General features: G+C 37.3%; 1 protein-coding gene across 1 annotated transcript; it reads right to left on the bottom strand.

Moving 5' to 3' along the window:
- Positions 1-521: 521 nt before the first annotated feature.
- Smp_072980 (putative eukaryotic elongation factor 2 kinase (eef-2 kinase)) lies at positions 522-17,061 on the bottom strand (the record flags this gene model as incomplete). Its single annotated transcript, XM_018793789.1, has 9 exons — positions 522-640; positions 3,408-3,672; positions 4,893-5,189; positions 6,927-7,799; positions 9,189-9,488; positions 15,268-15,441; positions 16,078-16,252; positions 16,399-16,603; positions 16,965-17,061. The coding sequence occupies 9 exons, from the start codon at positions 17,059-17,061 to the stop codon at positions 522-524; spliced, it is 2,505 nt and encodes an 834-aa protein (XP_018648266.1).
- Between the last annotated feature and the right edge of the window lie 1,124 nt (positions 17,062-18,185).

Genomic DNA, 18,185 nt, shown 5'->3' on the forward strand with positions numbered 1-18,185 from the left:
TGAAATTAAAGTATATGGATGGAAAGTGCTGGTGGGCGGCCTATACTCCTCCGCCAGGGTAACAGGCGTAAGTAATTAAGTAATACATACATCTTCAACATAACAAGAATTCTTGAAACTAACGAAACACATGTTGCAATTTTGACTGAGTAAACTAGAAACGGATGTAATAACATTAGATATGGTCAGAAACAGCAGCTATTCGTAAAACATTGATCGAACATGTGGTAAAAACCTAAGATAATGACAAAATGATATAAATGAAAAATGTGTATTGAAATATAACAAGCACCAAAAAAGTAATACAACCAGATGACTGTAGGATAAAAAACTGCAACATTAATCCAAATAAAGATAGTATCAAAACTACTGTGTTATGGATCGTAAAAAACATTTTAATTGATCAAAAGAGTAAAAAAGTGATACAAGTACTGATGTCTATAACTGTATGAACAGCACACAGGGATATATTATATTAAATCATGCCTTGTGACGCCTATGAAGTCAAAATATACTTCCTATCAGTTTGTAATTTGTTCATTTGTTAAGTATGCTTCATCTGCTAACTCAAAATATCTTGCAGCCAAACGACCCTGTAAAGCACTAGACGCAATTTCTGCAGCTTGAGTGAATAGATCTCCTGAAAACAAAATAAATTAGAAGTGAAGGAAAAAAGTTCTAAGTCATCTTTCGTTATATTGCTAAGGTTGAGATTTATTTTGGACGTAAAAACTTGACGGAAAATCCAAAAACAAAATAAATTATATGGTTACAATGTAAGTTCTTAGAGGAAAAAGTTATACAATCAAGGTTAGAAAAATGAACGTTATTGATTGTATTTTATTCTTCAGAATTTTACACCTTAAACTTGTAGGGATAAATAGATTGTTATACCACTGTCCTAGATGAACACCTACACACAGTATAAGTTGTAATGAAAACTACAGTGACTACATAGAATAATATTAATTAGTCTTTAAGCTATAAAGTAAACGCGGATAATATTGAGCTAAATCATAACTTGTAATACAAAACTACATTTAAGTATTCAGGAACTCTTGGATTCAAATTATTTTCAATAGTTGAGATCATGAGTCAATTGAAGCTAGACCACCATGAAAAAACCTGAAAGCATTGGATGGCCGTTTCGTCCTATTGCGGGACTCCTCAGCAGTGTGCACCCACGATCCAGCCTCGCGAGATTCGAACCCAGGACCTATCAGTCTCACGCGCGAGCGCTTAGCCTCTAGACCACTGAGTCTAACTTCAACCGATCTATGAAATTGAGCGACACATCCACCATTGTCTTCGGTGAGTTACTATCTTACAACAGATCCGGTTGAATAGTTCAGAAAACAGAAGTGACAAGTTATACAACTTCCTATAAACAATTTATTGTCAACGTTTAATTTTCGACACTGATTGATTGCTTATGAATAACATTTTTCATCAGGCTATAAACTCAAAACATAGATGATTAATAGAAAAAACAAACAAGATAATGTTGCATACAGAAATGAATTTGATGCCCATATCCAGAAGATTTGCATTAACACTTTTCTTTTATTGTTTGCTGCATAGTTTTTGTTGCAATGCAGATAACTGTATTTTTTTTCTGTGACGACATGAGTCGTCAAGTTTATAATTGTGCTTCTTAGTAGTACGACAATTAAATAAGTTAGTGAATAACGCACTTGTTTCCTCATAGTTGCCATCTTTTGGTCAATGACAACTTGAATTGTATTATCTTGTCAACATCAGATAGTCAAAGACATTCCACATAATCTGTTTGACAATAAATGATTTGTATGACTGAATATTTTCATATATAGAAAAAGGTATTACGATGGTAGTTATCAGTATACGAATGTTGTTATGAGATTCAACCGTTTCTAAACATTAGGCTGTAAATAAAAGTATTGGTGATTTACCCAGCTTAATTCACCTAGCTAATTATTCATAACAGAGGAACAAGTAATTGGAAGATATTTGATGAAAATATTAAAACAGGGACTGAACCAAACTGTTACACAACTTATACCTTCATTATATCTTTTTTAGGTCTATACACCTATAGAAGACCGTTTGTTCAAAAATCATTGAATAAAAAAACAACGTAGGATTTGACATACATAGAGAACAGTCTAGGTCCTTACACTTTACTTCAGTACACAAAAATTTAACAGAAGGAAAAAGAAATAAATAATAATTATATTAGCTACAATGGTAAACTAAAAACAACAAACAAGTCTCTTCGAACGAATAAACTAATTTATAACACTTAACGATTTTTAAGCATTCAGCCTTCGATGTAATAATAATACTTGAATAAAGCGAGAACGAAAAATTTACAGAATAAAATGAATTCATTATATTTCAAGGCTTCTGAGCAGGCGAGAACGGCTTGACGTTAGGATTACTAGTATTATTATGAACAAAGTTTTCTATACATCAGTGTAGTTCGAAACGAAGAAAAGTAAAGTGTTTACAAGTGAGATGACTGAACACTTAATGTACAGTGAACATGAACTCGATATCAAAAAGGCACTCAAGATAATTAACGGAGACTACCACCATAAAGCGTTTTCGGCCAGACCACTGTACACAGTAAGTGTGGTAAACTTTTCATTGCCACGTAAAATAACTATAGTGGTGTAACGTTTAACTATTCCACAAGCTCTCAATTTTATATTAACTAGGTGGTTTGATTTTACATTCACTAACTTGTTGATGTTTTTTCATCTTGTTTGTTGATCATTATCTATGACACAAAAAATTTCGTTATATGAATAAATAATATATTTGTAATATCCCAATGAGTAGAAAAATTAGATTTTCTGACGTTTCGTGGATTAATGTTAATTTGGTTATTTATTCTCTGAAGAAGTGGCTTACACTGAGTCACGAAACGTCAGAAAATCTAATTTTTCTACTCATTGGGATATTACAAATATATTATTTATTTATAACAATCTACCCAATGCTCAATTTATTCAAAATTATCAAATCAAAACTTGGTAATGATACCTATTTCGTTATATGACTTCATTTTTAACATACAAACACTATTCACTCTTAATAATTATGTTGAATACGCCTTGTATTCTTCCTACTTCTCATGTCTTTCTGTGTTGCATTAAACTTCTCTTTACTGATTAAGGAATGAACAACTTTGTTCATAATAATATTAGTTATCGTAGCTTGAAGTAATTTGTACCTGATGAGAAGCCTCTAAATAAAATGAATTCATTTTATTCTGTAAATCGTGGGATTCTCAATCTACTTGAGTTTCTTAAAGCAACAAGGTGGACGAAATAATAATTATTACCAGTATACTGTATCCATTGACAAACTCTACTACTTTGTTAAACAACGCGAAATATCAAATTTTACAAGTAGAAACTTACCAGCTAAAGAAAAATTTTGTTTAAGACCGAAGCCACCGACAGAATACATTTCAGCCATACGAGCCAAAATACGATAAACTGGTAACAAATCTTCAGCAGCATCGTAGTGACCTTCCGCATCTAAACCTTCATCTGTACACCCATCACCGGAAGTGGATGAACCCATCGCACTATCGACTGCTCGTTTATACCACACTACAGCTTCGGACCACGAATCAGGGGATATGGAGGAAAGTAATGAATGACTATCGTTGTTAAGAAACGACTGTAAAGCAGGAAGCATAAGTATATCACGCGAGGTTGTTGTGAAGTTGAATTGATGTTCTGGATTTAGGAAATTAACTGACAAATCTAGATAGCGAGCGAGTAGGATCATGCATCGACGATCACCACCTTCTGCAGCACGCCAGAGATGATCGATACCAATACGGATATCACTTGGATCCGGCTGATAAGCGAAAGATTTATTAATAAACATAAGGTTAAGGTGGTGGAGTATCTAAATATTTGTTAATTATATGTTTGAAGGACCCTAAATCTACGTAAATACTGATTTTTGGAATCAACATAAATTATATTTACCACATGAGATATGGATAGACCTTCAGTCAGCTACAACGTAGGACCAAGCGCATATATGAATCGGTCCAAGTTGCCATACCTCATCGGCACAACATGATGAACACCGAATTCATAAAAGTAGTTAATTTAGTGGTGGTAATATAAACGAGAAAGATTGTATATAAGGATATAGTACAGGAAGAAAGACAGATATGAAGCAATTTTAATCTCAAGGTTTAAGGGAAGACAAAGACTGTATACACCTACGCCATTGTAATCGATTCTGAGCTATGTCATCCAGAGCCTCCAACCATTGGTTACGATAGTCACGCGGACCCCAACCAGGTAGTCTGCATCTGCCAACATGGCTCAGACTAGAAGTTAGTGACTTCAAGCACTGATGCCACAACTTCAAGATAGAAGACAAACCTAGTTTACATTAGTCTTTCTTATCACAAGAAAGCAAATACAGAAAAGCTGTAAAAGACTTTGATTTCACGCGATAAGCTACAGATTTTGGTATTAAGTGTATCTGTAACTATGTGGACCAGTAGTTTAGGGAACAAACTTCGAAATTAGAAAATTTATACGACAAATAGTTCTTAACGTAACTGGCTTTGAGTGCTGAGGCTAAATGTAGAAATTTCACATGGATTACTATATTATGGGGTAAATAAAGATACGTTAGGTAATGAAATTGATCATGCTGAGATAAAAACAGTCTAGATTTGGAAGATAGTCGTGCAGTTTTGTGGATTGGTTGAGGTTAAAAATTAACACAGTTGGACGCCGGCTTAGTGGTTTAGAGGTTAAGCCTTCGCGCGTGATATTCAGGTCTGTCGGAAACTGCAACTAAGAGAGTGAATGGTATTCCATAATTATGATTATCTAACGAAAAGTGAGTTAAGAAATAAAATAACTTACTTTTATTGGGCACTCCAGTAGCAGCTGAGTTGGTAAACCAAGATAATAATGTGCCATGACGATCATGGCTTCCAGACAGCCTAGCTGAGCAGCGTGACGTTCATGAAATAGGACAGCTGACCAGTCGATCAAAGTTACTGGGTCATTATTTGCTTCGTTATGCGATTCTTCGAACTCACTAACTTCGCAAGAGTCTTTGTTGAAAATTCCTTCACCTCCTAATCCTACATGTGACCAATGACCTTTATTTGGAATGAAACGTCCAGCTTCATGAAGTCTAGCAAGTTCGTGATGTATCTGTTTTTTTTAATAAGAAAATAAAGCTCCACTCTTTAGTTTACTACAAATAATCGGAATAACAGTTTTAATGAGTTAGTAGAACGAGTCTACTTGAGGGGAAAAACTTAAATGTTCAGAGAAAGAAAGTGAAACCAGAAATGCTTATTTAGACTAAACAATATTAAAATATAATGCACTGCTTGTTTCTTATTTATGTACTTACATTTTATTAATACATTTCTTGTAAACAATCTAAAATTGTGACATTTCCAACATCATAAAAATTGTGTGGTTCAAACATTACTACTTATTGATTGAATTTGAGTTCACTCTTCAAACTTTATAATCATAAAGAAATGTAAAGATAGAAAGAAAATTCTTCGAAAGATCTTACTAAATTTATTGATTCAGATATTTCAGTAAGAAGTATGGAAGTGATTACCATTCAAATTAAAAAAAGAAGCTGGAACAAGTCTTTCTAGTTTCATCACTTCAATGAGATAAATAGAAAACATAAACACTTGGTTTACAGTATATGTTTTGGCTATTTGGATCTAGCGACTTAAACAGTGAAGATTGGGTTGTGAGGTACCTTTTGGGAAAATTAGAGATTATGGTACGGATTTAATGGGCAAATAAAAAGATACATAACAAATATGACGGACCTTTAGGTTGAATGGGTATTTAATGAATGTACCAAAGGCCACACAATGTCTCTCGTTCTGTAGGTAAAATTATGGGAATTTTCAGAAGAATAACTAACAACACATGGACCTAGATGGTGTTTGTTATGAATTTAAAAAATAAAGAACACCGTATTGCTATTTCGTTATTGATTCTATGTCCGGCTTTTTATCACGTGAATTGTCCACCAGTCGAAATACTTTTTTAATCTCAATACTGTACCAAATCAATGACGTTCAACTGGTATGAACAGTCCAGCGTCTTTATTAGTCCTCGTCCGCCTAGCCCTTCCAATTTGACTCCAGAACACTAATTACAGCTTCAACTATGCGAATCATTTATTTCAAGCATACTTTGTTTATATACCAGACAGACAGACCACATCACACCATAAAATAGAAAATAATATTTGTACAAGATCAAGCCAAATGTGGCTGTGAACGTGGGAGACAATAATCAATAAACTGAGTATAATTTAGGAACAGTAAATCGTTTAATAATAATTCATAGGTCAAAATGAAGCTTATAATAAAATGAATATAGATATACACAGTCTAATTGCTCAATAGTTAAACAATAAGAATATATATATATATATATATATATATATAATAGTCCATTAATATGTCCCGGAAGTTACCCGTATTTATTTCTTCACCTAGGATATAACAGTGTTAGCCATGAAAAGTGGTTAGGAAGTATTCATCATTTGGATAAGGTTCTATGTTAGTGTGAAAATTTCCAAAGTAAAGGGACAAAAAAGGGATCCTCATATAGTTTCTGGAAGTATAACAACTAACCAGTTCCAGATTAGCTGATAAGATGTTAAGACGACAACTAGTGGACAGTTTGCTTGAATAATGTGGTAAAAAAATTATATTTTGGTTTTAATTATCAGTATTGCTTAACAAACTCATTGAAAGAATGACTATTTGTCAAATAACTTCACCAGAAGGATTTTACTGAATTCCAGGAAACTTTGGACAAAGTATCGGATTGTGTATGATTAGTTTTATTAAGAAAAGGAATGTACTATATTCTTTGGTTTTTATAAATTTAATTTAGACTTACTTGCCCAAGAATTGAATGGCCGATTTCTTGATCCAAGTTTGTAGGATGATCGGCACAACTGGGTTTGTGATTTTCATGCATTAGTTGATACAACAAATTTCCTGTCACACGATGACATTCTTCCGCATCTACATCACTAGATTCACTAATATTACGCTGTCTTTTGGGGATAAAAATACTACGATTGGAAATTGAATAATTTGGTCCTGTAGGAAAGGCTTCATCCACTAATGAATGTGATTCTAAGGACCGCATACCCAGGACATTAGGCTGAGATATACGTACTGACAAATCAACTGAGGTAGAATCACCACTAAGATTCATACAGTTTTGATCGAACCCAGAAGCGATTTCGTGAGATCTACTAACAGGTAAGTCGGAACAAGGTTGGATTAAATTAATTCGTCCCACATATCCTGAGTCACCAGATGCTGCACGGTTTCTCGAATCTGGTTGCTTGGGGACAACTGAACTGAAATTTTGTATTGGTTGTGGACAAATCTGTCCCTGACCAGATATATTTAAATCAGGTGAAAGTTGGCGGCTGGACAGCTGAAAAGGGGGATCTAGACATGATGTTTCACGTAGCTTCAGAGCGTCATAGCTGTCAAATGAAAGACCGTCACCTACCGAATGGAAAGATGATACACAATCCGAACTTTGTCCTACGGATTTAGAATGATCACAAAGTGAGACACTAGCACAACGACGGCGAGTTTCAGAAAGTAACGACATGAGCATGCTCTCTGATGAACGAACAACTGTTGGACCATATAATTGAGATGGGGATTTACAGGACATCTGATTATTTAGACTTATTGTGCGTCGACGAAATTTCGATTTGCGAAACATCCCATATGTACTCAGGTCAACCTAAAAATAAGGTATTAGTGAAAAAAGGTTGTTTTTTAAGACTTTATAATTTTCATAAGTATTTATGCTAATTTTGATCTTAAGTGAAGTACAGATGGTGATTTTATGGTCTTAAAGAATTAGTATATGTCTCATAATAAACCAGCATGAAGTGAATAAACATTAAGAAATGATAAAAAGACAATAATTATTTTCTAGTCTAATGTATTCCGCGACCAGGTTTTAGCAGGATATAGATTTGATTATATGTTCTAGACAGGATCAAAATGAAACACTCTGCCTAAGTCATTTTTAACTGATCAGCATTAGTGGGAAATTGCAGAAGACTCTAGAATCTTTCTGTGAAAGATCATGAATACACTGACATTCTGCTGGATGACACTAGTTTAACTTGCAATTTTGTTTGGAATACAATTACGTTCTTATTCAGGTTGACGGAACGAAAGGTCAAAATTAGATGGATTTACTCATTATGATTTTTGTTCAACATTAATTCCGTTTTAATTCAATGTGATAGTATTTTTTTTGTTTTCCCGTATGACATTTTATTCTGTATAACATACGATATTCTTGTACTAAGTTAACATGAACTATACTCAGAATTTGTTATAACTAAGTATTTTTCATATGTGATTTTATTCTAATTATTAATCAAAAATGGATGTATGAATCAATATATAAATGAGTGTATTTCCGACTAGACTTGTCGTTCTTCTGGGTGTTTGTGGAATATATTTCCCTCTTCCCAACTTGGCCTTCTCTCTCTAGTTAGCGGGGCTGGGACGCATCGGAATAACTAGCTTATTTGTCTTCGTTCCGTTCTCAGATTAGGTGACCTTGTAATTTCGTTAAACATAGCAATTTTGATTTGGAGGCCAGTCGAGTGATGTAGTGTCTGAGGTATACTAAGCAATGGAGGGAGTAGGAGACTTAACAGACGGATAACCTTGTTATCAATTAACGGTTAGTAACAACTCAATTAGTGAGCTGAACTTTAGATAATTTAGTGCTCATTCAATAAGCTTTTATACTAACTTTTACATCAGATTATCTGGTCGAAGTGCTTACAGACTAGAAGATGATGTAGTTTAACTATCTATAACCATTTCGGAATACAGACAGTTATGTATAGAAAAATGAACCAGCTACATGTAAACTTTCCGTTTTCGACATCCACCAACGGAAATAATTTTTACCGTTACTCATCAATCAACATCTAAACAAGTGAAGGATAGCTAAAACGACCTAGTTATGTGAGTTTCAATTATAAATACAAAGCAGTTAGGCTACTTTTAACTTCATGAAAAAATATGAAAACCAATCAAGAAAAAAGTGGATATTAATTACAGGGAATTTCGTAATAATTGACAAAAAACAAAGTAATCTCACTTGATTGACTTCTTCTTCTGCAGGGTTAGGTGGATTTTGATCAGTTTGTTGACACTGCATTGGCTCATCTAATTCAGAGGGTGCCAAATCAAATTGAGCCAATCCTAGCCATTTACATAAAGGATTACATCTATGGCTATGGAAGAATAAAGCCATACCCCTCGTACCTAGATTGCCATCATTGTAGCCCACTCCATCTGATGTATGAATTTGAGGATCAGTGTACAAGTCTCCAACACCTTGGATATCTACTACTAACAATCGGTGACCAGAACGTTCAAATGTGAAGTGGCTAAAGGTCTAGGAAGAAATGAGCATTTCATAAGTAAGCAAGATGGTCATGTTCTTAAGAATACTGAGTAAATCGTTTTGTTTTTCCATATATATGTCTTTTGTATTTTTTTTACAAATTTCTACTCAGACTCCCACAGAAATTTAGTAATGGTATTATGACTAAATACAAACTAGGCTAGATAGTCTAGAATCATGAATACTAATAAGATAGATCTATCGTGAAGGAACAGCATACAAGAGTCGAACTAAGATATATTCGAGATAACGACAGTCGTATTAACAATTAAATGAGTTTCCACATAAAGCGTGCTCAATGCAAACTGTAATCCTCGACCGAAGAGTGAATGGATATGTTAAATTAAAGAGATATTTGTGTAACGGCTTAGATAATAAAGGTTTTTTGACTACCATTCATAAACCATTTAATCGAATGGGCAAAACCATAACTAAGTCCAGTCAGTCAGCTACAACGTAGGACCAGGTACACATATGCATCGGTCCAAGTTGCCATATCTCGTGAGCACAACAAGATGAACACCGGATTCATAGAAATAGTTCATTTAGTGGTGGTAGTATATAAAAGAAAGATTGTATATAAGGATATAGTATAGGAAGGAAGAACGTTATGAAGCAATTTTTATCTCAAGGTTTAAGGGAAGATAAAGAGTGTATACACCTACGCTATTGTGATCGATTCTGAGCTATGTCACCCAGAGTCTCCAGCCATTGGTTACGATAGTCACGCGGACCCCAACCAGGTAGTCTGCATCTGCCAACGTGGCTCAGACTAGAAGTTAGTGACTTCAAGCACTGATGCCACGTTTTGGTTTGGCCACCCTTAACTCTCTTCCAACCATCCCCTACACTAGTCAGCATTGCGCGTCGTGGTAATCGGTGTTCAGACATACGTAACACGTGGCCCAACCATCTCAGTCGATGAAGATTCATCACCTCATCAACTGATTTACCATCATTTCCTAATGCCCTGTGTCTAACCTCACTATTACTTACCCGGTGATCCCAGAAGATGCGAGCAATATTTCTAAGGCATCTGTGGTCAAATACTAGTAACCTACGAGTATCTTCTACTCTTAATGGCCATGTTTCACAGCCGTAAAGTAGAACAGAACGAACTGCTGCGCTGTATACTCGTCCCTTAATTGATAGACGGATATCTCGTCTTCGCCATAGGTGACGTAAGTTGGCAAAAGCCAAACGAGCCTTTTGAATCCGTGCTGAGATTTCGTCAGACACCAACCCATTAGGGCTGATCAGACTTCCAAAATAAGTGAAGTTGTCAACGCGTTCGACTACTTCACTCCCTATCCTTAGTTCAGGTGTTGACGCAGGCCAGTCCTGGAGTAACAATTTACATTTAGATGAAGAGAAACGCATCCCAAACATCCTGGCATTATTACTGAGTTCCAACAGAAGACTCTGTATTTTGCCAGCGTCTTCACCAAACAGGACTATGTCATCTGCGTATTCTAAGTCGCTTAGTGGACCCCTGGTAGGAGATCAATTCCTGAAAATTCAGTCGACGAGAGTGTTATTTCCAGCAACAGGTCTATAATGAAGTTAAACAAAAATGGGGATAGTGGACAGCCTTGACGGACACCACTTGAGGTTGTAAAATCAGATGACAGTTCGCCATAAGCTCTCACTCGACTGGTAGTGTTCGAGTAAATAGCCTTCACAAGGTTTATGTACTTCTCAGGTACACCTTTCAATAACAGACACTGCCACAGAACCTCTCGGTCTACAGAGTCAAATGCTGCTTTCAAGTCAAGAAAAACTATCATTGTCGGACGCCGATAAACATGTCTGTGTTCTAAAACCTGACGAATAGTGAATATGTGGTCGATGCAGCCACGACCAGGTCTGAAGCCCGCCTGATTTTCTCGTGTTTGCAGTTCACGAGTCTTAGTTAGGCGCTCGATAATTATTGAGGCTAGTATTTTAGATGCTATGTTAGTCAGACTAATCCCTCTATGGTTATCGCAGGATGATTTGGACCCCTTATATATTGGGACAATCAGTGATTGTGACCTGTCGGATGGGATTACGTCCAACTCCCAGATTTTAGTCAGGATATTAGTCAACCTAGTCGCTAAAATTGGGCCACCATATCTAAAGACCTCTGGAGCCAATCCATCTGGACCAGCTGCTCTTCCTCGTTTCAGATTAGTTATAGCCTTCTGAACTTCAGGTAGGGTCGGAGGACCTACTTCAATGTTCCATTCAGGCTGTCTGCGAATAGTGGGAAGTTGTGTAGTAGCTGAAGGCCAGCTAAACTGCTCCTTAAAGTGTTCCGCCCATCGTTCTAAAAGTTTGGGTTGAGAGCAGATAAGGGTTCCGTCTTTTTCCGAGATTGTCTCACTTACACTTGACTTCTTAATTCCGGTTTCTTTTATTAGTCTGAAGAGTTACCTGGTGTTGCCTATAGCCGCTGCTTTTTCCATTTCTTTTGCTTTCGTTGCCCACCACTGCTCACGATCGTTCCTTAGACTTTTCGTTAACCTGGATCTAATTTGTTTACGCTCTTCGTAGTGTTCAGGGCCTGATGGGATGAATTTACGCGAATCCAGCAGTGAAATAAACTTGGAAGAAATCCATCGGACTTTTGGAACCCTATGGTTTAAATTACTAATAGATGTGTTTCACAGCTGTTCGTATGTCTTTCCAAGCAGCATCTGGGTCAGTCTCGTTTACAGAACTGCCTAGATGTGAACTCAGTTAATCCTGGAATTTACATTTGGATTTCTCGTCCTCCAGTTCAATCCTAATGGGTCTTCTTAGTGTAGTTTTCCTGCGTCCAGTGAAGCGCAGACAAATGCGTGCTCGTATTAAAGCGTGATCAGAGTCTAAACAAGTATTCCAATATGAACGACAATCTTCTATCGAGCCTCTCCAACGATGGCTGGTGGCAATATGGTCTATTTGAGTCCATCGTTGGTTTGGTGCAGGTGGTCGCCATGTTAGGCGATGTCTCTTCTTATGTTTAAAGTTAGTGTTTGCCAAAAATAAACGATTGTCTGAGCATAGTTGCAACAGCAATCACCATAATCGGTTCGTTGAGCCGGAATACTAAAATACCCACCTAAATGTCTTTCTGTTTGATTTAAGCTGCCTAACTGGGCATTAAAGTCGCCCGCTACGATTACTATGTCTGAGCGCATAGCATTCTGAAGAAGTTCAAAGAGCTTTCTGTAGAAACCATCTTTCACCTCATCATGGCTACAGTCAGTGGGAGCGTAGGCAGAAACGACGACAAGGCAACGACGTGTATCCCTATCCTTCCGAGTTCTTACGGAACCATTTAGCCGGACAACACACAGGCGACTGTTAACGGGGATCCATTCTAGTAGTGCTTGTTCTGCCCTCGTACTAAGTGTTATGCTTACACCTGTAAGTCAACGAGAACTAGTCATGGGGTCGCCAGATACACGGAGGGTTTATTTCGCTGGCTGTCCATTTTGGCGAGGTGAGGTCAAGTGAATGACCACACTGGGATCCTGTATGCGTGTTTCGGAGACACAGCATACATCAATGGTACGAGATTCTAGAGTCTTAGCCAAGGAGGCCTGTTGACCGATTTGACTTAAAGTACGTACGTTGAAGGCTCCAATGTGTAGTTTGGAGCGAGGTTTTAGTAGACCTGGGACAGCGTTTCGCGCACTAGAATCGTTAGCCATGGTGACACTTAAGGAAGAAACCGAAAGAGGAAGTTTAGTGTTGAAAGTTGAGGTAGAAGGAATAGTGGGAAGTGAAGGTGATTGATTAAGAATACAGTGGTCTTGAGTGCTGTTAGAGGTATGAGGGCAGTTATCACTTCCCGGTTGCCCACACCGTGGAAGGGTTCTTCTAGAGGTACCTCAAAAGGAAATTGGGTTAGAAGTGGTCTTAATGACCTGAGAGCGTGACCGCAGTGCCCAAGGGACAACTGCTTGAGGTCGGTCACATACGACCTTTTTGTGGGTAGTTTTTGTGTTAGCTCCGTTCTTTTAAAGGACCTTACCGCCGGAGACAAATCCGTGGGATAAGGCGAGGTGTGCATTTTTAGGGTCTACGTTTTCTAACCCCACCCCTCCTTGTGGGAAGGCAGCATCGATGTTATGCTGGTTGTCTGAAGGAAACACCTTACTGCTGTCACATCTCAGTACAGTCAGCGGTACGACTTCGCCTTCGGACCTTGGGTTTGCTGCTTTTAGTCTTACCGCTCTTCAACCGACTTGTATGGCATGGTAGGACCTTGAGGAACAATTATCCCAGCCAGTATAGCTCGATTGGTTCATCACGATAGTCAAGCCCGACCACCGCGTCAAGGTAGCAGCAACGGTCGGGCATAACTAAGTTACCAACGATGCGTTTACTTAGCTGACCATGTGATCGGTGTTACAACCGGACCAGATAATGTTAGCTACAGTACGTAGAATAAAATTGAGGCAGATAATAAAGACAAAAAAGACATTTGATTACTGGTCGAGATGGACGAACATGAAGTCAACAGGGTGAATAACTAAAGAAGCATCTCACGTAGGCGTTCTAGCCGTGTTGAGGTCGGCCAAGTCTTGTTCGGTGGAGCCTATTGGCTTTCCTGGAAATGGTTTCCGTTTCACAAGGCTGACTAATCCACTGCGTTGTGGTTGAGTGTAGAAACTGATACCCCCAGGTCTTGGAGCGCCGGCGTCGCCCCAGGGGCAAGTATAGTATACATGCATACGGATATCATAAGTTTTCAACCATGCATCCCTTGGTATACACACAGGTATATTTACCCTATGAGCGAATATACGTTACATGCACACCAGTAACAAAAGTTTCCACTCATGCGTCCCATAGCATATTTATAGGTATATACACCTACCTGGGAGGGTAGACGGTTATCCCTCCCTTGGAACGCATTCGCTACAACTTACTGTCACTTTTGTAGTAGGTGCAAAGACTCGCCTAGTATTCGCTACCATTTTTTGTCTTTAACCTGAAGAATACGGCCGCTGACTTTAGACATAGGGCAAACGTTGCTTCAGCTTACGTTCTTTGCGCTAACTCGTGTCCGCTTGACACATACTTACATACATAAACTACAAAAGCTGAGTCATGTACTTTAGATACGTACTCATACACATTAGACAGCCCGCAAGATTTTAGTGAACCCCGAAATCGGAATCCAGTTAGTCCGGTTCATAGCAGAATGGTGGATATGTCCGGTCTCGCCGACGGCTCAAATTGGCTAACAAGGTTGTCCTAACTACCGAGCAGCGCCGTGGGGATTGAGTCGGACCTTGCTATGGCCGCAGTACTTGGAAGAACAACTTCAATCAAATATGCCCTATAAAATAAAAACATGAGCATGTATGCTGTATCGCTACAAAGCTGTCAACTTTGTGGTTATTCGCCTCGACAGTAGTGTACACTGGGAAAGCAATATGGTGTTTTAGGTTTTGTAGTAACACAATGCATTCACAATTGTGTAGTTGCAAATAGACCAATTACTTAAGCGATATTTGTAAAAACAAATTATCAAGCCCTCAAAGTTTATGAACTTAAATAGTTTTTTCGAAAATTGTGCGGATTAAAACTACAGACCTAAGAAATAACAACTAATCGACCAAACCATTGGTAACACATAGGCTATGGGACTAGGAAGCCTTAGGTTTAATCGTATAAATAATAGACAATGAACACTGGATAGAAGGTTCTACAATAATCTCTGTGTTTTAGTGATTCTTTGTAATATGATGACTGCTTTAAATAAATAAAGCGATTTGCCTAGCACACATACCTGTGGGGTATTACGTAAACACTCATCAACGAAGCCCGAATTTGAGTTGTATTTACGATATTCTCCTTCCATAAAGCGTTCAATATGAAAAAATGCTGGTGAAAAATCTACTTTTTCAGTGCCAACAGAACTGTCAGGAGACAATTCGAGAACAGACAGCTGGAAGATATCCACCTTTAAAACAAAATGAAATATAAATTTACTGATAGTGACAATTATATCAACGTAGAACTCAGTATAAGTTTAGCGATCCATGTAGTTACGTTTCGTAGAGGCACAGGAAGAAATAAAAAATATGGTAGAACTTACTACAGTATCATAGACTTAGACTAGAGTTCGCCAAATTCCAGTAATCCTTTGAAAACAAATACGATAGAGTACCTACGATATTTCCCATTCTTAATGGATATGTCGCATAACCGAAAAGAAGCTCAGAAGGAACTACTGAGCAATATATTTCTCTATTAGATAGACGACTTACTATAAAGCACTAAAGGTAGTTCAAATTAGCACCACTAGACAACCTACTGACATCTAGTTAGTGATCAGAATATCGCGGATGGTGCAAATCTCACATAGGTGGCTTTCATACGCATATAACGAATAAAAAATCCCTCATAAGACATGATAAAACGAGATTTTTGGAAAGAGCTACACGAAGAGAACGTTAGAAACCATGCTTTGAACGAAGTCAATAATTATTATTTTAATAAGCAGAAAACAAACGATCAGGCTGCAAACTAGTTAAATACAAATATTAAGTGTGTTCACGGATAATCTGAAAGCCTAAAAAGGAAATGAAAAACTCACCTTTTTGGGAGGATTATGACGATTGAAAGCTTCACCCCATAACTTTGCTTCCATTTGTAGACGTACATCGTCAAAATAAATCTGTTTGTCTGTAGGGGCTATGTATCGCTTGGCCACATAATTTGAAGTATGGTGCCAGTCATTGGTATCCGTTGCTCTCTGACTCTGTTTTTTCCTACAGAAGTTATTGAGAAAGCAGTCAGTTTTGTTGGTGATATAGAAGAACGCGTTTTGTTAGACTATGTTCAGTAGTACGAGTAAAAATAGGTGAAAGTACGAAACGTGTAGACATAAGAGTGAAAACGCCAAATATGTACGTACATTCTAAAGCATTCCCGCATTGCTCCACGATCAAACGGTTCCGATTCCATTTTGATTCGCACTTCATCCACAACCCATTTCTTCTTGATTGCACTGTACCGGTGTCTGAGGGCACATCGAACAGGACATTTATCCCATGGTAGATTGCTCCATGAGTCCAGGTCTATTGATTTAACCTTCTTGAATGCTCTTTGCCATAGAATAACTGAAAAATTGAAGGAAGGCTGTGCGATCACAATACAAACGCTGAATCACTCGTTAAAAGAACATAATTAGCAAACATGATTTTTCAAAGCACGAGGTATTTTTCAAATACATTAAGACTGTGATTCCAGGAATTTAGGAATCGGACGGATACATATGCCGAAAAAACAGCTCGCCAAAAGAGGTGCACTTTTATGTGAGTTATATGGAATGTATGAAAGTAAGTTGTGAAAATTTTCGTGAAGTTAAACACTTGTTGATAAAAGTTTTGCTGGTGATCAGGTCATTAAAACAAGGGAGAAATATTATGGAATATAAATCGTAGTAATAGCGACTTAAGTACAAAAGTAAAAGATACATACGGGCATTTTGTTGTTCACTCATAGAAGCGTCTGACTGCAGTGTTACTTCAGAGATGTTCAAATTATCATCAGTAACCTCATCAATATAAGATCCCATTTCGTTAGATAACTACACCAATATTCGCTTGGGTAATTGAAACTGAACATCCGACAGGACTACGTAGCCTTAGATACGGTCCAAATACTAGAAACCTTGGAAACAATAGCAATTAGAAAAGACGTAGCGATAAATGAGATCACTGATAATATACACATATGTTAGTCCTAAAAGGTTAATATGAGTTGGAAGTGTCGAGTTGCAAACTATCTACATTTGCTAGCAAACTGAAGGGGAGACTGTACTATCACAGTACTACATATCACGAGGATCAACAAAGATCACCTGTTGTCATAGATGATGACCAACCTCGAGCGTTTATCTGTTTATTGACTTTTACAACCTTCAAACCACCATGGTCAGTAAAAGTGTGATGCTGAACAGTATATATGAGGTGAGAAAGATGGGAATAAACATGCACTATGTCATCTTTGACTCCATATGGTCGCTTTAAGCTTCACACATTTGTTGACTAAGAATTTATTAAAATCCGTACAACTATTTACTATATTTCATAATATAACCCCTATCAATGGGTACTTGATATTCAGTATAATATTAAATAATCATCATAAATTGAGCTAAGGTCACTTACTGGTACGTATTCAGAGGCAAAATTAATGCACTGACTAATCACGAGAATACAACAGCAAGTCCAATTGCGACCTGAGCTAATGTCACTCAGTGAAACGTTCAAACAACTAAGATTACTCCAGCCCTAAGTACTCATTTCGGTCTTCCTTTATATGAAAAAAACTATTTGAGTACACCAGAATGTGGCAACTGCTTTTCAGTCATCTTTTCAGAGAATCACATCAAGCATAAAATGTATTTTAAGCGCGTTTTTCAAAAAAGCTAGTCACTATCTTTGACTGTTTTTGCTTTTTTGTTGCATCAAATAGCGTTCTTGGTCTACTTTAACTCGAAATATTTCGGTTAAGGTTTGAAGTTTTGCTAAGCTTTGCCTCATTGTACCTTCTTTCTCATCGACTTTGATACTTGTGTTTGTATTGTGTTTTAATCCTTAATCTGATTACAAAAGTTGACAGTACTTGTAGATGTAGACAGTCGAATTGCTTGTTCTTCGTGGGGGAAGGAATGCAATATAGTGAGTGTAAAAAGTG

Source organism: Schistosoma mansoni, chromosome 1 (assembly GCF_000237925.1).
Source record: "Schistosoma mansoni strain Puerto Rico chromosome 1, complete genome".
Taxonomy (NCBI): domain Eukaryota; kingdom Metazoa; phylum Platyhelminthes; class Trematoda; order Strigeidida; family Schistosomatidae; genus Schistosoma; species Schistosoma mansoni.